Source organism: Procambarus clarkii, chromosome 43 (assembly GCF_040958095.1).
Source record: "Procambarus clarkii isolate CNS0578487 chromosome 43, FALCON_Pclarkii_2.0, whole genome shotgun sequence".
Taxonomy (NCBI): Eukaryota; Metazoa; Arthropoda; class Malacostraca; order Decapoda; family Cambaridae; genus Procambarus; species Procambarus clarkii.
Window position 1 is genome coordinate 35331408 of NC_091192.1, and position 20666 is coordinate 35352073.

The 20666-nt window shown below is 43.8% G+C and overlaps 1 protein-coding gene across 2 annotated transcripts in view; it reads right to left on the reverse strand.

Annotated features, from left to right (window-relative positions):
• Positions 1 to 597: 597 nt before the first annotated feature.
• ko (Stork-head domain-containing protein knockout) overlaps positions 598 to 20666 on the reverse strand; it is a 41581-nt gene continuing 21512 nt past the window's right edge. Inside the window, exons 3-7 of one of the 2 annotated variants that reach the window (XM_045738951.2) lie at positions 19329 to 19524; positions 16898 to 17395; positions 14215 to 14424; positions 12159 to 12322; positions 598 to 2618 (exon numbers count right to left, since the gene is read on the reverse strand). In XM_045738951.2, the coding sequence (XP_045594907.2) occupies positions 732 to 2618; positions 12159 to 12322; positions 14215 to 14424; positions 16898 to 17395; positions 19329 to 19524 (2955 nt within the window). In that variant the 3' untranslated portion in view covers positions 598 to 731. Of the gene's footprint in view, positions 2622 to 12158; positions 12323 to 14214; positions 14425 to 16897; positions 17396 to 19328; positions 19525 to 20666 lie in introns of both variants that reach the window. The other variant, XM_045738950.2, reaches the window with a different exon arrangement.

Here is a 20666-nt window from a genome sequence, read left to right on the forward strand (position 1 = left end):
TATGCTACATTGGCAGTGGTTTTTTCCAATATGTCCTGGGCTTGTATTTGAGCTCAGGGGTTTTGGTGGTCTAACAGAGTTCTAGCAGCCCAGAATTTGTTTAATGTTCCTAGTCCTAGTTGGTCTTGTGTTGCTCCGAGATGAGTTTTCTAGCCTGAGGCCTCTTCCTCGTCTTAGTACCTGCCATCTCTCCTACTTCTTAGGAAGTCCCTGGCTTCTTTCTGTGTGGTTATTTAGCTTCACAGAGCCACATGGGGCTCTACCAGAAACCCAACATTTAATGTAATGAAGTGCCTCTTTCTGGTAGAGCCCCAGTGGCTCTATGATTTATCCCCTCCCCTCCAAGGTTCGTCAGTTCATTGGTGGGACTTTTATTAGTTCCAGAACTGCTCCGGAGGAGCCAGCTGTGACTATTGGTACTAATGGGTTCAAACTAGTTTTGAGTGATCCAATTGTTTTGTTTTAATTGTTTGCAGAGTTGTTTGGCTGTTTCAAGGTTTCATTTTCCATGAACCTTGCAGTTGTCTGTAAAGCTTCACAGACTTTCAAACGGAATTCCTGCTTATGATGTGACCCTGTAGTTTGGAGCACTTTGAGCGAGATATCTTCAGTTCATTGATATTGTCAATGATATCGTTCTTTATGTGGGAGCCCCGGTGACTCCCACTGTAGCTCTGCCAGAAATGCATTTCGTTATATTCAGTGGAGAGTTTTAATTGTTCACTTTTTCTTTATAGAAAACCGAAGTCAGTATTGGTGACAGAGTCAGGTTTATTATTTATGTTGTGCTTCTCTGCTGCCAAATTGACCTCCACCAACGTATCGATACTGTTAATACTTGTGCCGCACAAAATCTTCTGAGCAGCTAAAGAGCTAAAATTAAGATTGAGTTCTGAAAGGCTCGGATACGTACTTAATGACATACCTTCTGTGTCTGGACTGCCACCAACTTTGTTTTCATCTCTCACAACGCAACCTGGACTTCTATCATTTTCATCCTTAGACATTTTTTGCTTATTGTCTGAAACTACAATGTTAGCCTCATTTTGAGCATCAGCCCCAGGAGATACTTTCTTCTTGGGCGAGCAAAGACACTGCTGTTTGGAATAAGAGGTAACCTGTTGGTGCTGTGTGTGGGTCACTGTCTGCTGCTGCACCTGATCAAGGGTCTGGCTGCACATTTGTTTGTGGCATTTGTCCACTTCTTGATAACCTAAATTCCGAGAGGTGAGATCTTGACATGGACCTTTGCTAATATCAGTCAGCCCACTGTCATTGTGTAACATATTATTTTTAAGCCCTTCTGGACGCTGTGGGGATGACACAACTTTTCGGGAATTATTCATGTTGGTGGCTAGGTCCAGTTGCAGAGAGGAGCGGTCATACTGTAGAGAGATGTCATCACTCTTCCCGGGCAGCCCTCTCTTTAGTTTTTGCAGTTGACAGTTTTCATTCCATTTCTCTTCCTTACATTCAAGCTTTTTACTGGATTGTGAGGTTCTAACTTGCTGCTCTTTCTCATTTCTTTTTAATTCAATAATTTTTTTATTCTTCTCTTCTTTATTCTCACAAGAAATATTTGTATTTGATTTTAAATGATTTGTCTGGCATTTTTTATTTGCATCACTTGCTATTGTGTCTTTGTTGTCTTGTCTGTCTTTCTCTCTTCTCTGGTGCCTCTCTGTACTTCGGTTCTTTAGATTACTTTCCTGCTGCTTGTGATTCTTGTCTTTTACACTGTGGTGTGACCTGTGCTTGTGTTGTTGGCTCACTTGGTTCTCATATTTTTGTGCCCGATCATCTTGCACTGTTCTCTCCTCTCTCTCTCCAGAGCTCTTGCTAAGGGTCTCTCCCGACTTCTTTGTGTTAACATCTGCAGACACGTTAGCACATGTAAATTCTAATGTTTCTTGTAGTTCCTCTTTAGATTGTTTTTGTTTTAGCGGAGTCTGTTTTTTCCTGGCTGCCTGTGCCGGCACTCTGGTTATATTTGTTTGAGATTCTATTATTGCGTTGTAAAGATGATGTTCTTGAATTTCCTTCTTTGTAGATTCCTGGTTATTGAGACTACGTCTCTTAGGTGACAACTCATGAGAAGAGCAACTGCCATTTACTTTTATTTCAGAATTTTTATGAACTGGCGGTCTATGTCTATGATTTTCAATATTATGGCAAGTTGGTAATCGATGTTTGTGATTTTCAGTATTTGAATGAACTGGTGATCGGTGTTTGTGATTCCCGGTGCTTGAATGACCTGGTGATCGATGTTCACGATTGTCATAATGTTGGTGCGCTGGTGATCGATTCTTGTGACTCCTCATTATTAAAAGAGGCTCCCCACAATGGTTTATGGGTGAAGCCTCAACCATGAGCCTTTCTTCTTTTTCCTTGGCAGGCGTACGAGAACAATGAGATGGTGACATTTGAAGTTGCATATGAGAAAGAAAATGAGAATCTTGAATGTGAATGAGAGACATGTGCTGTGGTGCTGCACTGGATGAATCTGATCTCTGTGAAAGTGGAGGAGTGGAAGATTGGGGTCGTCGTAGTCGTCGTGGAAGAGTCGCAGAACGTGGCGTCCACTGTGATGTAGCAGACCACCAAAACTCCTTTTCTTCCTGCTGAAGGAATGCAGATTAAGGAGAAATGTATGATTATTCTATATACATATATATATGTATGTGTGTGTGTGTGTAAATCACGAAAATTAACACACGATAAAAACCAGCGTTGAATGTAATGAAACACCATTTTCTAGGTGAGTCCCGGAAGCTCCCTGGAGCTTTCCCAGGCTGACATGCTAATGTCAGACTTTGGCATCAGTCATGTGTATGGAGTTCTTAGGCCTACCGGGGACCACGGCCAGAACCAGGTCCCCCTCACAGAGGCAAGGGAAGCAATGGCCTATAGAAACCCCCGTGTGGTTGGAAGCATTTTATGTCTGCCATCGACCGGGACAGGCACCCAGAAAGATAAGCGCCCAAAACAAACCCCTATTCTGGTGAAAATTGCTACCAAAAACCGAACTAGTGGATAGAACTCCCCAACTGAAAACAAGCAAACTAGTGTGACGTCACACGTCGCCACGCCGCTGTCTGCGCAGCTCCCCCCTCCCCGGGAGGGGGAAGGGGGAGCCCCAGACCCTCCACGCTGGCTACCCACACTTCAGTTCTTGAGGCTGGATGTCAAAAACGCAAAAAAAAACGCTGACCGGAGGGAGGGAGGGAGGGATGCCGGGGAGCCTCTGGGACTCACCCAGAAAATGGTGTTTCATTACATTGCTGGTTTTCTGGGGGGAGCCCCGTCGGCTCCCCGGATCTAACTACCCACAGACGGTAAAAGAGGGACTTACCCGGGAGGCGGTCGTTGCTCCCTCCTCAACTCGAAGTCGAGACAACTAGCTGCAACCGCCGACCCAAAGCAACACAGGCCTGACGGGGCCCGGGGACATTCACAAGGTAACGAGCAGCCAGGACCCTGTTCGACCGCCAAAAACCCCGCGCCCGAATATCAGACCAAGACATATTCCCAAAGACGGCAGCAAGAGCCGCGAACTTACAGACGTCATGGGCATGGGGATAGATCGCAGGCTGGCTGGACTTTATAACCCTGCGGACGACCTGGGAGACCTGAACCCGCGAACAGGGAAGACGGGAAACAGGATCAACCCAAAGCGCATCCCCAGACACAGAAGCCGTGGCGCACTAATAACGGCAAAGCGCCGCAACCAGACACAAAACATGATGCACCCCCGGCCGGACCAATCAAGCATCAACCACCCACTGACCCCTCTGGAACGCAGCAGTTTCATTCTTCGCCAGAAAAGAAGGAGACAGCTGCAAGCAAACAAAACAATCTCTACGACCTAAAGGGCAGAAACCCCTGCGCCGGAGGAGAGCATGAAGCTCCCCAACCCGACCCCCAGGGGCTAATGCCAACAAGAAAAGAGCCTTGGAGAAACATTTCCGGACCGAAGGGGCCACAACGAAACGAGGAGATTAAAGGTAAGCGAGCACTCTGTCCAAAGACCAGGACAGCTCAGGCGGCGCATGAGCAGGCTGGAGATGAAACAAGGCACGAGACAGCTTGCGAAACGGCGCAGACGTAACATCGATACCGAAGGCAAGCTGAAGCGGCTCCGCCAACGCCGCACGATACGAGGCGACAGTGTTAGGCATAAGACGGTGGTCCTGAAACGACCAAGAGAGAAAGGACAAGACCACCCTAACAGACAACGAATTAACACAACGAAGACGCAAAAAGAAACAGAAGGACCGCCAGGAAACTTCATACTGCCGCCGAGAAGAAGCCCTCAGGTAGGACACTAACCAAGAGGCCACCCGATCACCATAGAGATGACGATAGACTCGAGTCAAAAAACCCATACGCGAAGACTCGAGGAGAAGATCGAACCAGCCACGTGACGTACCGGACCGATCTGCTGAAAGAGGCGGAGACACGGGAAAACCCTCAGGTTCGGACACCGTGCAAGCAGCGCCTGAAACCAAGGCTGGGCCGGCCACCAAGGAGCCAGAAGGACAACTCTTACCTGGTAAATCTCCAAGCGAGTCAGGACCTGGAGTAACAGCCGAACCGGGGGAAAGAGGTACAGGAACCCCCACCTCGACCAGTCTAGCCGAAAGGCATCAACCCCAATGGCCTCACGATCGGGGAAGGGCACCGCATACACGGGAAGACGCCTCGACCATGCCGACGCAAAGAGGTCCACCTCGGGGCGCCCGAACGTCTGGCAAAGCCAATGGAAGGAAACGTCGTCGACCGTCCACTCCGTGGAGAGCGGAAACGAAGCAAGACAGGCCGTCGGCCAAGACGATGAACACTCCCCACACGTGAACCGCCAGGAGAGCCAAACCCAGAAAACTCAGCAGACAAGACACCCGAAGCGACTAACCCCAAAGAGGCAAGGACCGCATCGAACCCCCGCGGTTCAGGCAATGAAACACCGGAGAGCAGTCCGAATGGTGCCGAACCGTCGATCCGCGGGCGACCCGAATCCTCCGAAGAGCAAACCACACTGCCGCGAACTCCCACATCGTGCTGTGAGCTCAACGGAAGGACGGACCCCAACGCCCCTGGCGAGCACTGGTCACAAAGCCGCAGCCGAGAGACGACGCATCCATGTACACATCGAGCGAAGACTCGGGTAGGCGCCAGGGCACTGAACCCTGAAAAACCTGAAGAGGAAGTCGGCGACACAGCAGCCGACACAAGGTCCCCGGGGGTCGAACCCAGCGATGCAAGAGAGGCGGAAGGGGTGACCCCGAAGAAACCAGAACAGCTGACGAGCCAAACTCGACCCGGCGGGTAGACAACCATCATGAAGTTCAGGCTCCCGCACAGCCCCTTGAGCAACAGCCGGGTGACCCGAGGGCCCACCAGAAACAGACGAAGGCGGGACCGCAGTCGCAGGAGAGACTCCGGAGGGAGAGACAAGGAGGCGGTTCGAGAGTCCCAAACGAGACCCAGCCAAGTCCGAACCTGAGAGGGAACCAGATGGGACTTCCTCCAGTTCACCAGGAACCCGAACCTGGTGAGCTGGGAAAGAACCAAATCCCTGGCTAGCAAGCAAGCTGACTGGTTGGGAGCCCAAACCAGCCAGTCGTCGAGGTAGGCCAACACCCGAACACCTAGGAGATGCAAACGGGCCACCACGACCCGCGTAAGGCGCGTGAACATGCGAGGTGCCAGGTTCAACTCTAACGGGAGACAACGAAAGCAGTAACTCAGATGCCCCACAACAAAACTGAGCCAGTCCCTGAACCGCGGATAAATCGGGACATGCCAATAAGCGTCCCAGAGGTCCAGGGACACCATCCAAGTGCCCGGCTCCAAGAGGAGCCGAACCTGAGACAGCGTAGTCATCCGAAAGGAGGGGCAATGAACCCAGGAGTTCAGATGAGACAAGTCCAGAATGAACTGCAGGTCCGCGCAGTCCCGTTTCGGGACCGGAAACAGACGGGAAACCCATCTGAGGGACGACGTCGTTTCGACGATGCCCAAGCAAACCCACTCCAAGATGACCTGACAGAGCGCAGGGGAAGAAACCTGCCCTGCCAACCCCAAACCCCCCCCAATGGGGGGGGGCCACCCAACCCCACCGCAGGCCGACAGACACGACCCGAAAGGCCCACGAATTGTGGGACCAGGCATGGGCGAACAGCGCAAGCCGCCCCCCATTTCCTGTGGAAGCCTGTGGAAGGTGGCCCCAAGCCCCAAGGGCAGTACTTACAGGGCACCTAGGGAAAGAAGCCCTAGGCGCAGGCAGCCCGAGTACTGAAGATAACTCCTGGCTCTCGCACCCACAAAAACAAACACCACACGCGAAGCACAGTGCTGTAGTGACACCGGAGCCAGAGCACACGACCTTCACCTATAGCATCAGCCTCAAGAACTGAGGTGTGGGTAGCCGGCGTGGAGGGTCTGGGGCTCCCCTTCCCCCTCCCGGGGAGGGGGGAGCTGCGCAGACAGCAACGCGGCGACGTGTGACGTCACACTAGTTTGCTTGTTTTCAGTTGGGGAGTTCTATCCACTAGTTCGGTTTTTGGTAGCAATTTTCACCAGAATAGGGGTTTGTTTTGGGGCGCTTACCTTTCTGGGTGTCTGTTCCGGTCGAAGGCAGACATAGAATGCTTCCAACCACACGGGGGTTTCTATAGGCCATTGCTCCCCTTGCCTCTCTGAGGGGGGCCGGTTCTGGCCATGGTCCCCGGAAGGCCTAAGAACTCCATACACATGACTGATGCCAAAGTCTGACATTAGCATATCAGCCTGGGAAAGCTCCAGGGAGCCGACGGGGCTCCCCCCAGAAAATGTGACCGTGTCAGACCACGGAGGAAGAATTGAAATAGGAATTTCCTTAAGTACTTTCGTATATTAATACATCTTCAGAAGGAATCACTGTCCTTATAACACTGTAACACTGTCATATATGTGTGTGTGTGTGTGTATTATATATATATATATATATATATATATATATATATATATATATATATATATATATATATATATATATATATATATATATATATATATATATATATATATATATATATATATATATATATATATATTATATATATATATATATATATATATATATATATATATATATATATATATATATATATATATATATATATATATATATATATATATTATATATATATATATATATATATATATATATATATATATATATATATATATATATATATATATATATATATATATATATATATATAAACAGTAACACATACAGTATTTACATATCTATGATAAAACTATTAATATTCTTTGAATTAAACAGGTTGCATAACATAAAATTTCTCCAGGACAATCCAGCTAGTAAATATTTCTGCACCTCTTTCATGAGCATACTTAATTCTTGTCATTCATTTATTCCTACCCTTTACATGCAGACCATATGTTATATAATGAGAACAAATCTTGTTGGAATTGGAGTGAGAATGAGTTAATGGACGTTAACATTTAAACCTCACAGACTTTATTTGGAAGTTCTGAGAAAGTTTCTACATGTGGCTGTCCTTATCCCTATCCCCCCCACCCTCCACCTCAAGCATAGGAAATTCCCAGTGGAAGCAAGGCATCATCACTCTACATAGATTTAGAGTTGTTTTTTCTAAGGGAGAGCCCCGTCAGCTCCATGAAACTATCCGAACTGATATGTGCTATATTAGCTTGGAGTCATCAGTCACTTGGAGTTCCTATGCCTACCAGTAACCCGAGCCAGAACCTGGTCCCCTCAGGCATTGACTACTTTACATTTAAAGTGTGTCACATTCTGCCATCAGCCGGAGTGGGCACCCAGAAAGATAGGCAAGTCAATACAAACGACTAGCCAGTAAAATGCGACCTACAGCCAGAAAGAGCAAAGAAACTCCTGCTAAAAGAAAAGTATCAGAAAATAACTGAAACTGACAATCTTGCCCTCAACTAGAACTCCTGCTTGTTAGTATATCCCCCCTACCTCATAGGGGGAAAGGCTGCCCGCTCAGGCGAGCCGGCTACTTGCGATCTTAGTTCTTGGCTGATGTGCTTGGCAGTCAGCGGTCACCTCTTTCCTTGCTTCCCTGTTCTGGATTTTGCCCTGTGTGGTTGTACCAGCAGTGCGTGTGGTGTGATGGTCAGGTGTTTTCTGGTACTTGGAGCTGCATGCACCCAGGTTACCCTGAACTGGATGCTCCATAAGTACTACCCTCGCACGCCAGGGTTACTTTCCCTGGACATTTGGGATTCACTCTCCGTTAAGTGCTTCATTGCTTGACACTGTCTTTGCCCTTGGGATAAGTCAGGGGTTTGGGGCTTTCCATCTTGCCCTGAGTAGGGGAGTGTTACTGGCTGGGAGGGGGGGGGGGCACACTGTGGCTGGCACCCTTCTGCTGCTAGTTTGCTTGTGGTGTTTTTTCAGTGGCTTATTAAATTTTCATTTTGGGAAATTTTTCCTCATGTGGACACTCAGAAGGTATGCATGCTGCGCAGCACTGATGTGCTCCAACCAGGAACAACAACAACAACACTCCCTACCCAAAGCCAAACAAAGGCCACAAAACCCCAGCTGGCCCCAAGGCCGGTGTAAGCCCGAAGATTTTAGGGCAAGGCAACCCTAGAACCCAAGGGTAGTACTTACAGGATGCTTAGGGAAGACAGCCCAAAGCTCATGCAGTCCCAGAACACTACATTACTCCTAGCCACCGTGCCACAAACAGCAGGAAAACACCACAAGTGCACATAAGCTGAATTTCCAGGGGACACATTCTAAATATATATAAAAAAAGTTTCAAAAACTGTTGGCATTCTTTCTAAGATCAGATATTAAGTACCTCGCCCTGACCTGGTGACACTCTATTACTCTCTCCTCTATCCTTATCTCAACTATGGTATTTGTGCTTGGGGTTCTACTACCCAAAATCATTTACGTCCTCTAATTACTCAACACAAAGCTGCTATTAGAACAATATCCAACTCTGGCCCCAGACATCACTCGGTACCCTTACTCAAATCTCTAAATATGTTAGATATTAAGTCACTGCACATCCTCTCATGTGTATTTTATATATATAAAATGCTGAACTGTAATGTCAATCCTGACCTTAAAAACTTCCTAGAAGGTTGTAACAGATCCCATGAGAACCACACCACAAACAAATACCTATTTGATATTCCAAGAGTACGACTTAGTCAAACTAGAAATGCTTTACAAATCAAGGGACCTCGAATGTGGAATGACCTTCCCAATTATGTTAAAGACTGTACTTCTCCCAACCAGTTTAAGATAAAAACTAAGTACCACCTAATTAACTCAATGTAACCTACCTCACCCCTAAATGTCAACCTATGTCAGCCCATGTCTATGATTTTAAACAATGCTGTTTGTTGACCAAATTGTATTTTTGCTTTTTTCTGCCATGTTTTCCCCCCCATTTTTTTAATTTTTTTCTGATTTTTTCTCAACACAATTTATACTTTAATCTAAGTTAGTATTAAGTTTTAGTCTTAGTGATTTTCCTGCCCGAAACGCTTTGCGTAATAGTGGCTTTAGGCATTGTATGTACTAGCTCTATCTATAAATCCATCAACTTTTGTATTTCACCTTGTATGTATGTACTGTACTTTACCTGAATAAATATTTGTATTTGTATTTTGTATTTGTAAAATCCAGCAAGAAACTGAGACCAGAGTTGACAGCCACCCCAGAGCATTAAGGCCTATGAACTGAGGTGTGAGTAGCCGGTGCGAGGGTCCATTGCTCCCTCTCCCGGGGATGGGGAGGGCTGTGCGGATAAGTGACACGGTGGCGGTGAATGATGTTTGCATGTTTTCTTGTTTTCTTTGTTTTCTTTTGGGCAGTTCTGTTTATCTGTTTGGTCCTTTTTGTGTGTGTATAATTTCCTACCATGTAGGGTTTGTTTTGAGATGTCTACCTTTCTGGGTGCCTAACCCGTCGATGGCAGATGGAATACCCCCAAATAGAAGGGGATTTTCCTAAGGCCATTGCTCCCTGCACCTGCTCCCTGCTCTCTGAGGGGGCCATGTTATGGCTAGTGGTCCCCAGTAGGCAAAACTCCATTGACTGAAGCCCCAGACTAATATAGCATATATCAGTCTGATAGCTCCAGGGAGCCGATGGCGCTTCCCACAGAAAAGTCCATTCATTGATGTCTTCGTTGGGATTCTAGGTCAGTGTTTCCAACCCTGCCTCCTGTGGTTCTACTCTGCCTGCAGCATCATCACTGTCTGATATTGGATAAGCCCCTGGCCCCTGGAGCCTGAACTATGCCTGTGTAGGTATTTACCCTGGGCAGGGCTTGGTTCAGATGCTGTGCTGGTTCCTCCAGTTTGCCACTGCTGGGACCACTGGGTTTGAGCCCTGCCTGCCCTTTGTTGGCTCTTGCTTCCCTGGCTTCCTCTTCAGGCATTTTGGGGTTCAGTTCTGTGGAGTCATTCTTCCCCATTGCTCAATGTGGTCACATAGCCCTTTGCCTCTGGAATGGGGCTTTGTGACCAGTGCTTGCCAGGCCTCCCAGGGTTTGTGGTTAAAGCCATTCTGTCAGGCACACAGCACGGTCTGAAAGTGTGCAGCTGTGTGACATGCCTGTAGATTCAGTTTTTTTGTTTTTTTTTGGCTCCATTCTCTAGCTCCATTCCAACTGCTTACCAGTGGTTCATTTCCAAAATGGCAGGATTTGCTTCAGTCCTATCCCCTTTGGAGCTGGACTCTGTGTGTAGCTCAGCTTCTGGATTCTTGGGGTTTAGGTTTCACAGACCCTAAACCCCAAGATCTGTCCACAAGACAGATCTTGCTTCTGTCCCATTTCCAGAGTGGACAGTCAACGACCCATCTTTCCTTTATTTTTCTCCAAGATGGACCTCTTCACATTGGCATGAAATCAGCTACTTCCCTCGTATGTGGCTCCATTTCCCAATTACAAGGCTCTTGCAGTGGATGCCTTTTTGGCTGGGCTGGTCAAGGTAGAAGTTACATATATATCTTTTTCCTCCAGCTTAGTTGTTGCTACAGGTGTTGTCCAGATAGCAGCTGAACAATAGGAGGGTAAGCCTCCTGTCAACTTGGCAGTTGGTTCAACATGGGTTTCTGGCATTTCTAGCCCAGTGTTTGAATCTGGGCTCGCTTTCATGTCATAGCCTCTTTCAGCAAATTGGTCCAGTGACATACATTGCTGGTTTGACCTCCTTTGCTTAATGCATCTGGAGTTTCTGATGCAGGTTTGTCACCATTTGTATGGAGAGCAGGTCACTGTTTTGTTAATATTCCACCTGCATCTCTGTTTGTGGTGGCAGTACAGTATACAGTTGCCTGGCAGGCATTGCCTCTTTCTGTTGAAAATGAAGACTGTCATCTTCATTTTTTTTAAGCCCTAGTTGCACCCTGACTCCCTCCTTCCCTACCAGGTTCATCAGTTCTTTGTTCATGAGCTTTGGACTGGTGAATTAAGCATAGGTTAGGGCTCCAAGCTGCCTGGTGGTAACTAGTGGCACTGTTAGATTTACATAAGTGGCTCCCAGGACTGAAGGGCAAGAGCTACAAGGAGAGGTTTGAGGCATTAAATATGCCAAAACTAGAAGACAGAAGAAAAAGCGGAGATATGATCACTACATACAAAATAGTAACAGGAATTGATAAAATTGATAGGGAAGATTTCCTGAGACCTGGAACTTCAAGAACAAGAGGTCATAGATTTAAACTAACTAAAGAAAGAAGCAGAAGAAATACTGTGTAAGAAAATTCACTTTCGCAAACAGAGTGGTAGACGGTTCGAACAAATTAGGTGAGAAGGTAGTGGAGGCCAAAACCGTTAGTAGTTTCAAAGCGTTATATGACAAAGAGTGCTGGGAAGACGGGACAACATGAGCGTAGCTCTCATTCTGTAACTACACTTAGGTAATTACTAGTTACAGAGCATCTCATGTTTAGCTTCAATAGTTTGCAGTCATTTGGCTATTTCAGTGCTTCATTTTCTATGAGCCTTGTAGGTGTCTATAAAGAAATAATGTGTCCAATGACTGTGAGTTACTCATGAGCTTGACAATGTTACTGCTAGCCTGTGTGTGCTACTAATACATTTGCAAAGGAATTCAAAATGAACTTAACACACCTGCTTGTGTTGAGATAATGTCTGTATGGCAACACAGTGAAGATGGACGGCTGGAGCAGAGTTACTGCTCCACTCTGGAGGAGGAAATTGTGCGGAGAATGACCCCAAACGCCTTCGAGGTGACACTCTCAGTAACTTGCTCAGTACTGATCCTCGTTCTCCTGCTATAAAAAAAAAAATATTCAAGGCTTTCTTTTCATACTATTTCAACTTCATTCATAACTTTAAATGTAAATATGACAGAACCAAATAAGAACCTGTACACCAATTGGTCAAGAGTTGACAGGTAGTAACTAAAAGAGGTTATTCCCTGCAAGTACAAATAAGCGAATTCAATTCCATGCTTACTACAATTTGTTTTACTGCATCTTAAAATAAGCATCCACTACTTAAATATACATCTCAGTTACTCAAATATTATCTGCATTATTTAAACTGTATCTTCATTATATAGGCACCATCTCCACTTCATAAGCACTACTTATATATTTCAGCCCTATAGGATTTTTTTTAACAATATTCTATACAAAAACAGTATACGGGCTCCCAGCCAGTCCGCGTGTCTGCTCGCCAGGGATTTGGTTCTTTCCTAGCTCGCCGGGTTCGGGTTCTCGGTGAACTGGAGGAAGTCCCATCTGTTTCCCTTTCAGGTTTGGTCTTGGATGCGGCGCCCGGGGCAGGATGCGCGAGTGACTGATATACAGAGGATGCCGGGAATATATTTTTGTTTATTTTCTGCGAATAGTTCCAAATACATTTTATTTGCTTTTACGTGCCAATCCTATGTATAATGAACACGTACACTATATTATGACAGTAGAACATCCATACTGTCCGAAGACACAGTGTTACATGCATGACACGTGTACACATATCCGGCATATATTTCCATTGTATCATGCTAATTTATGTATATATACAGTCTATTTACACACTATACACTATCACACACTATATACATTCACCATCAACACACTCAGAACTCCGCGAGTGTCAGCTGCCACACCCTCACTCCTCCAACATCTTTCTCGCCAACATTGCTCCTCCCACCATACTGTTATTGTTTGTATTACACTATTTACACATGTTATGTATACCTATCTACATGTTTTATTCACCAGAACTATGCAAGTAAGCCGGTATTGTGTCCAAACTTTACAGTGGCCACCATACACTGCACGAGAAATCACACAGCAGCCAGCAGACAATGCTACGATTATGTCACCTCCCTCGCCAAAATAGCTCCTCCCAACATACTCCTGTTGCTGTTATTACACTATATACACACACATTGTATATACCCATGTACAAATGTGTTCACCATAGTGAACCACTATGCTAGTATGATGAGCAAAACAAGAGTGGCTGCCACACACAGAGTGAGGCTACCTCGATTCTCTCTCTCTCTCCCTCACCACAATTCCTCCTCCCACAATACTACGCACAATGTTTATTATCACCACAATCCTGCTGTTATCACAATACTGGTCACTAAATCCTGTAAATACATAAGTGACCCCAAGTTTATTTTGTAAAGGAACCTAAGAAGTCGTTTAAAGATTCCTAGATGGACGAAATAATGCTGTGGTGCTGTGGCTAGTGCTGTGAACATAGTGAACAGCATTGAATCACTAATATTTGAACATTGTACACAGTCATTATCACACTCAGGCTCTTCTGTATTACTATCATGGCTAAATAAATAATACAAGTTATATATATATTTTGACATTATTAGGCGATGCTGTGGTCAGAAGCTGAACAGCAGTGCTGTGAGCTCATGCTGAGTGCACCGGCCTTAATTGCTCACTCGGTACTGAGGCTCTCACACCTGGGAATGTGGACCAAGATTTTTTTTAAAGATGGCGTCTGTTTACAAGAGCCCTGAGGAAGCTGATGTGAACCCCCATGTAGCCGCGGGAGTTTTAAATGGAACATGAAAAATACAAATACCCGGAGGCGCATAGCACACCCCCAGACGTGGGCCTGCAGGTGCAGTCAAAGGGTTAATGTTAAAATGAAAGAATAGTCTCCAAAATTATCCTGTCAAACATACCTCGTACAGTGATGTCTGACATATCTTGTGCCTTGTAGGTGTTACTGGAGTACAAAATGCTAGGAGGAACATTGCCAAAAGCAGTTGAAAGTAAAGCAACTTTGTTAGGAGAAAGTCTAAGGGAAGCAGTGCGGGTGTGAGTGCGGTGGCTTGACAACATCCGAAGTGATGCCTGACGTTCCAAGGTTGATGACCCTCCACTCCAGGATCCTGTAACATGAAGTAATTGGTTACATCAATGAATAGGCAAGTCACTGCTCACACCCATCTTGATATATTACTAAATAATAAAATGAAACAACGAGAAGATCCAAGAGCAACCAGTTTCCTCTTTCAGCGCCTTAGTGTGGCAATAGAGAGAGGAAGCGCACACTGCATCCATGATTCTTGCCCGTCATCTGAGGAGCTGGGAAACTCTACAACCTGTGACAACTGTAACATAAGTTTACGTATACAGTACATATTTGGGTGTTAAGACATAAAACGTTTTGTGTTTTTTATATTTATTTAGTATAGACATGGTTACATCAGTCGGTTTGTTGGAGATGTAATGACATGCTGTGATAACTAAGACGAGGGCCTGGAGCAGGGCAGAGAGCATGAGTGAGGCCAGAATTAGAGTTCAGATGCAGGGGGTGAGAGTGTAGAGCGTAGCACTCTGAATTTGGAATCTAGCTGTCTGCTCTGTAGTGAGGCTGAAACGTTTTGAGGATAGAAACTGGACTCGTCGAGTGTTACAATGTTGCTGGTGAAGGTCAATGGGAGTTGAAGATGTGTGGTATCTCTCAAGCTTCTGCGCTGAACCACTCTACGTGTTTAGATTGACTCTGATCTGCATACAACGGCTTATATTATAATCTAATCCTCACCTTGGCCAAACTGACCAATATCTAGCAGGTTGGGAAGAGATATTAATAGTAATTAGTTGTACACTTGGAAGGATGTATTAATTGTAATTAATTATATACTTGGGAAGAGATATTAATTGTACTTTAATTGGTGGACCTAGGATTGGTGTGGAACTTCTTGGAATGTGGAACTCAGACATAGGTTATGAGGAATTAACAAGAACATCTAATTATCAGCAATTAAGCTAATAAGAATATGTGGTAAATATATTACAATACTTTTTAATATAGTTGCTATACAACTAGCTTTTTATCTTGCATGAAACCAATGTTGTAACCCATTTTGTGCAATGAAGTTTCAAATAAAATAACAACATATATATAATATATTGGGTATGGTAGGAGAAGACAACATGTGAGGGTATGCAGGTGCCCCACAAGGCATCCCCAGATGTTACATATCCTCTTCTAAGAGGCCGAAGGTCCCTACAAATGCAACCAGAGATGGTACCCCCCCTATTATATTAAAAAAACAAATTATACACTCCCCAACCTTGCTATCGGACCTCAATTTAGTTTTTTATTATTGTTATAATAATTGAGGGCTATTTAGTTTCGTGACCGGCCACCGAGTAGCCGGTGGCACGACCGTAATTTTCCTTCAGAGGCCTCAGTATTACTCAATACTGAGGCCCCCTCACACCCGGGAATGTGGCCCACGATTTTTTTTTTAAATGGCGTCTGTTTACAAGAGCCCTGATGAAGGTGAGGTGAACCCCGTGTATCCGCGGGCCGTTTAAATCTTGCATAGTACTCCAACACGTCCTATGACGTGATGCGCAATTTATAGGAAGTTACTCAACACATCATATGATGTGTTGAGCAGTTTAAGGGTACCTCTCTCAACCAGTTTAAGGTAAAAACGAAGCACTACCTAATAAATTTTCTGTAACCTACCTCACCCCTCTATTGTCAACCCATGTCTGTTTTTTTAAAAACAACGCTGTTTGTCTACCTAATTGTTATTTGTGCTGCTTTTTCAGCCATGTTCCCCCTTTTTTGTCTTTATTTTTATTTGTTCTCAACACATTTTATTCTTTATACTCAATTAGTATTAAGTTTTAGTCATTAATGTTTTTCCTGCCCGAAACGCTTTGCATAATAGTGGCTTTAGGCATTGTAACTCTATCTATAAATTGATCAAATTTTGGAAAATCTCTTGTATGTATGTACCTTACCTGAATAAACATTTATTTATTTATTTATTTATTTATTTATAAATATGCATAAACTAGAAGATAGAAGAAAAAGAGGTGATATGATCACTGCGTACAAAATAATAACAGGGATTGATAAAATTGATAGGGAAGAATTCCTGAGAGCCGAAACTTCAAGAACAAGAGGTCATAGATTTAAACTAACGAAACAAAGCTGCTGGAGGAATAAAAGAAAATTCACTTTTGTAAACAGAGTGGTAGACAGTTGGAACAAGTTAGGTGAGAAGGTGGTGGAGGCCAAAACCGTCAGTAGTTTCAAAGCGTTATATGACAAAGAGTGCTGGGTAGATGGCACACCACGAACGTAGCTCTCATCCTGTAACTACACTTAGGTAATTACATATATAGAGTATATATATACACTACATTATTTATATACAACTACTGCATGCATATGACATAAAATAATTATTCACATTCTATGAATAATTATTCACATTGTGCACATACTAAAGTAATACTAACATAAATATAGTAGAAGAAATTATTGCACTAGCAATGATTCAAAGCAAAATTGTGAAAAAATGGCTTAAATATGACTAGAGATGATGTGCTGACCTGGTGGAGTAGGGCTTGGTGTAATAATTTTATCTGAAGGTTGGGATGATCCTGTGATGAGTTCTACAAGGTCCGTCTGAGCGGCGGCATGACAAACATTGCCCTTGCACATAGACTCTGCACCACATAGGTGAGTCTTGTCAATGCCTGCCAGTAATGGATGGCTAGATGAGCCAGTGGGCGATAAAGTGAAAGAAATGCTAGGGGATTTGTCAGGCACTGCCATTGGCTGATAAGTGTTGGGTTGGACAATGCCGTAGCTATGTCCAGTATAAAAGACTTTACACTGTCGAATAAGATTGGACAGAGTGGCATGGATGTGTGCCAAATCTGGAGCAACAAGGCTTGGAAAGGTAGCAGCAAGTGTGGTTCGAACAGTTTCTGCTTCAGCATGTCCACCATCTCTTGTGAGTTTATGAATCACCCAGCATAACGCATCACCCAGAGGCGTAAACTGCCCTTGTGGCACTTTCACTACACTACATCCTGAGAGCTCACCTGCAATACAGAAATGAAAAGAAACATTGTAAACAGGATAAAAATAATAAAGAGTAATTATAAAAATTGTAGACTTATATACAGAAGCGTACAGCAGTACAGTACTGTACTTGCATTTTGCATTTTATAATTTTGTAATTATACTTTCTGGGGGAACTTTCCAGAGGCTTCCTGAAGCTACCTTGCTGAGACTGCTCCATACTAAAAGGTCACATCAGTCGTGAAAGTTCTGTTTGGCATACCAGAGACTTAGAGCCTGAACCTGGCCCCCTCTGAGGCACAGGAAGCAAGTGAGAATTTGCCACCCCACTGAAAAAAAGTCTCCAGAAAGTCAGTGAAGCTTTACAGACATCTGGAGGGTTCACAGAAAACAAATCCTTGAAGCAACCAAACAACTCTGCAAACAGTTCATACAAAACAAGGGATTCATTCAAATTAGCTCAAAACTCATTAGTACTGATAACCAGGAGGCAGCCTGGCCCCAGCCCTCAGCCCCTGGTCAGTTCTGTTGCTAATTTTTGCCTGTAGTGTTCCAGTTTGCTAGTCATAGGCAAGCTGCATCTCTTCAAGCTATAGGCATTGCCCATCTTTGGACTTTATTCTGCAGGGGCCATTTGTTTGTTGTATTAGTTGGTTTTAGTATTAGCTTCAATTGTGTGTCTTTGATCTGGCTGTTGTGTGGGCTTAGCTCCTGTTGCATTTTGGGCTGCATGCACTCAGGATTGTCTTCCCAAGGTGCCTGCCAACATTGCACTGTACAGATGAATGGGTTGGATTTTTTTACTGAGTTACGTATGAGCCATTTAATTTTGAGTGATTCCTTTACAGTGTCTGTTGGCTGTTTCAGTACTTCGTTATCATGATCCAAACAGTTGTCTGTCTTATATTGTCTGCTTTCTATGTGCTTTTTTCATGATGGTGATCGATGATTTCGTGACAGTGACCCCCCCTGCTCCATGTGCCACTTCGAGGGGCCAGGTTCTGGCCTCCAGTAGGCCAACAAGTTTCCTATGATTGATGTAATTAATTATTGAAACCTATATCAGCAACATAGCTTCAGAGAGCCACGAAGAAAGTAAGGTCATGAGATACATTGTGAAATTTGTAGATCACTATAGAGACAAGATAATTACATGAACTAAAGGATAAAAATAAGGAAAGAAATTCTGGAATAGGTAGCGAGTTTTAAATGCATGTAGTACTTAGATGAATGAGAATATGAAATGAAAAATAAGAGAGGCTAATGAGTATAATGAATATAATGAAAAGAATATATGGTACAGTATTATGAAAGTTAAAAAAAAAAAAAGATAGTATGTTAATTTCAGCTTTGACATATGGAAATGAAACTTGGGTATGGAAAGGGGAGCAAACTGCTTAAGAATATGAACAGTGGAAATTATTTTATTAAAAAAGCAACTGGTGTATCATGTATGTGGAATAGAATAGGGAGCTGGTCGGCCGAGCGGACAGCACGCTGGACTGGTGATCCTGTGGTCCTGGGTTTGATCCCAGGCGCCGGCAAGAAACAATGGGCAGAGTTTCTTTCACCCTATGCCCCTGTTACCTAGCAGTAAAATAGGTACCTGCGTGTTAGTCAGCTGTCACGGGCTGCTTCCTGGGGATGGAGGCCTGGTCGAGGACCGGGCCGCGGGGACACTAAAAGCCCCAAAATCATCTCAAGATAACCTCAAGATAACCTAGGTATAGGAATGAGGTATAGCAACGAGTAAGTAGTGAACTGTATAAGAGGGAAGTGTTATTCATGAAGGAGGATTGAGTTAATTAAATGTGGAATGAGTGAAGTGTGACATACTTAGGTGGTATGGACATGGTAGTAGAATGTCAGAGAATCATTAAATGAGAAGGGTGTGCAAGGCAGCTCTACAATAATAATATCCTCATTTTCAATACAAATCTTCATAAAACACACCAAACATTGTGATATTGAAGCCTGTTGGGGCAGCAAGGAGAGCTCTAGACCAGGCATGTGTTAGGGTAGCCAGAACACAGGGACGACCACCCACCAGCAGGATGCCCCCAACCAAGTGCCCCACATATTCAGTCTCCTCCACTGCCATCACTAACTCTTTATCCCATACGCAGACCAAGTTTGCTGCTTGCCATGCCTGAAATTAATAAGATAGATAATCAAATGCAACACTTTTTACCCTTACACTGCTCTAATTTCTATGATTTCCTCCTGTGCCCAATCACCATATGCAATTGATGTTTATGGGTTTTCAATACAGTATTTTATTTTCATGCACTCCTGGATGAAGGACTTTTTAATAGCTTAGCAATTTAATGGTTAAGAACTTATCAATGATGATAATAATAATAATAATAATAATAATAATAATAATAATAGTAATAATAGTAATAATTATAATAATTTTTATTTGCAAGAAGGTACAATAGGTTGGTGAGATTATATAAGATTGGTGTTTTTACATTTATGCAAACCCACTAACACACACACAGCATTTTGGGCTGGTTCTTAATCTAATATATCAGATAAGATGAAAAGGTACATTGTAGCAAGGTTTTATATCAACAAATAACTACAATGTAAGTTGACGGAGGTGATTACACTAGTAAGGATATACAGTATGTCTTGAGTACTAATATTGGGGACAGTGGGTAGTACAAGATACAGTGTGAGTTTGAAGCACAAGGTAGGAAATTATGAGGATGAAATTAGGTACTTTTTGGTTTAACTTTTGAACAGGGGGATGGATTGGACAATTTTTTTAATTCATCAGGGAATGAGTTGCAAAGACCCTTTTTTGAGTAAAAGGGGTAATAAAAGTGAGTTCCCTTTTATTTGCATGGAGTGTTTGCACAGATTTAGTCTGACACTGGGGATATCAAAGATATATTTATTTCTGGTGTGGTGTTCATGGGTTCTATTACATCAAGGATAAGTTTCAGTTCAAGATTAACAATTTAGGAACAAGATTTTGAACATGTAGATAGCACATGAGTGTGTCTGGAGTGAGTGTATGTTTAGCATATTAACACTTTCGTCCCCCCTTGGATGTCTGCAACATCCACAATTAACTCTGTGGATGTGCGACAAGGATGGCCGCGATGTCCAAAAATAAATTATTTGTTAAAAATCTATTTGCTTTCCGATCATTATGGGACTATTTTTAAAATGCGTACCTTTAGATTGAGAACCATTTGATACCAGAATGAACAACGTAGCATGAAAATTAAGGTGAGAAAACTGAACAGAGTATACACATTTTAGCGTTGGTGTGTGGAT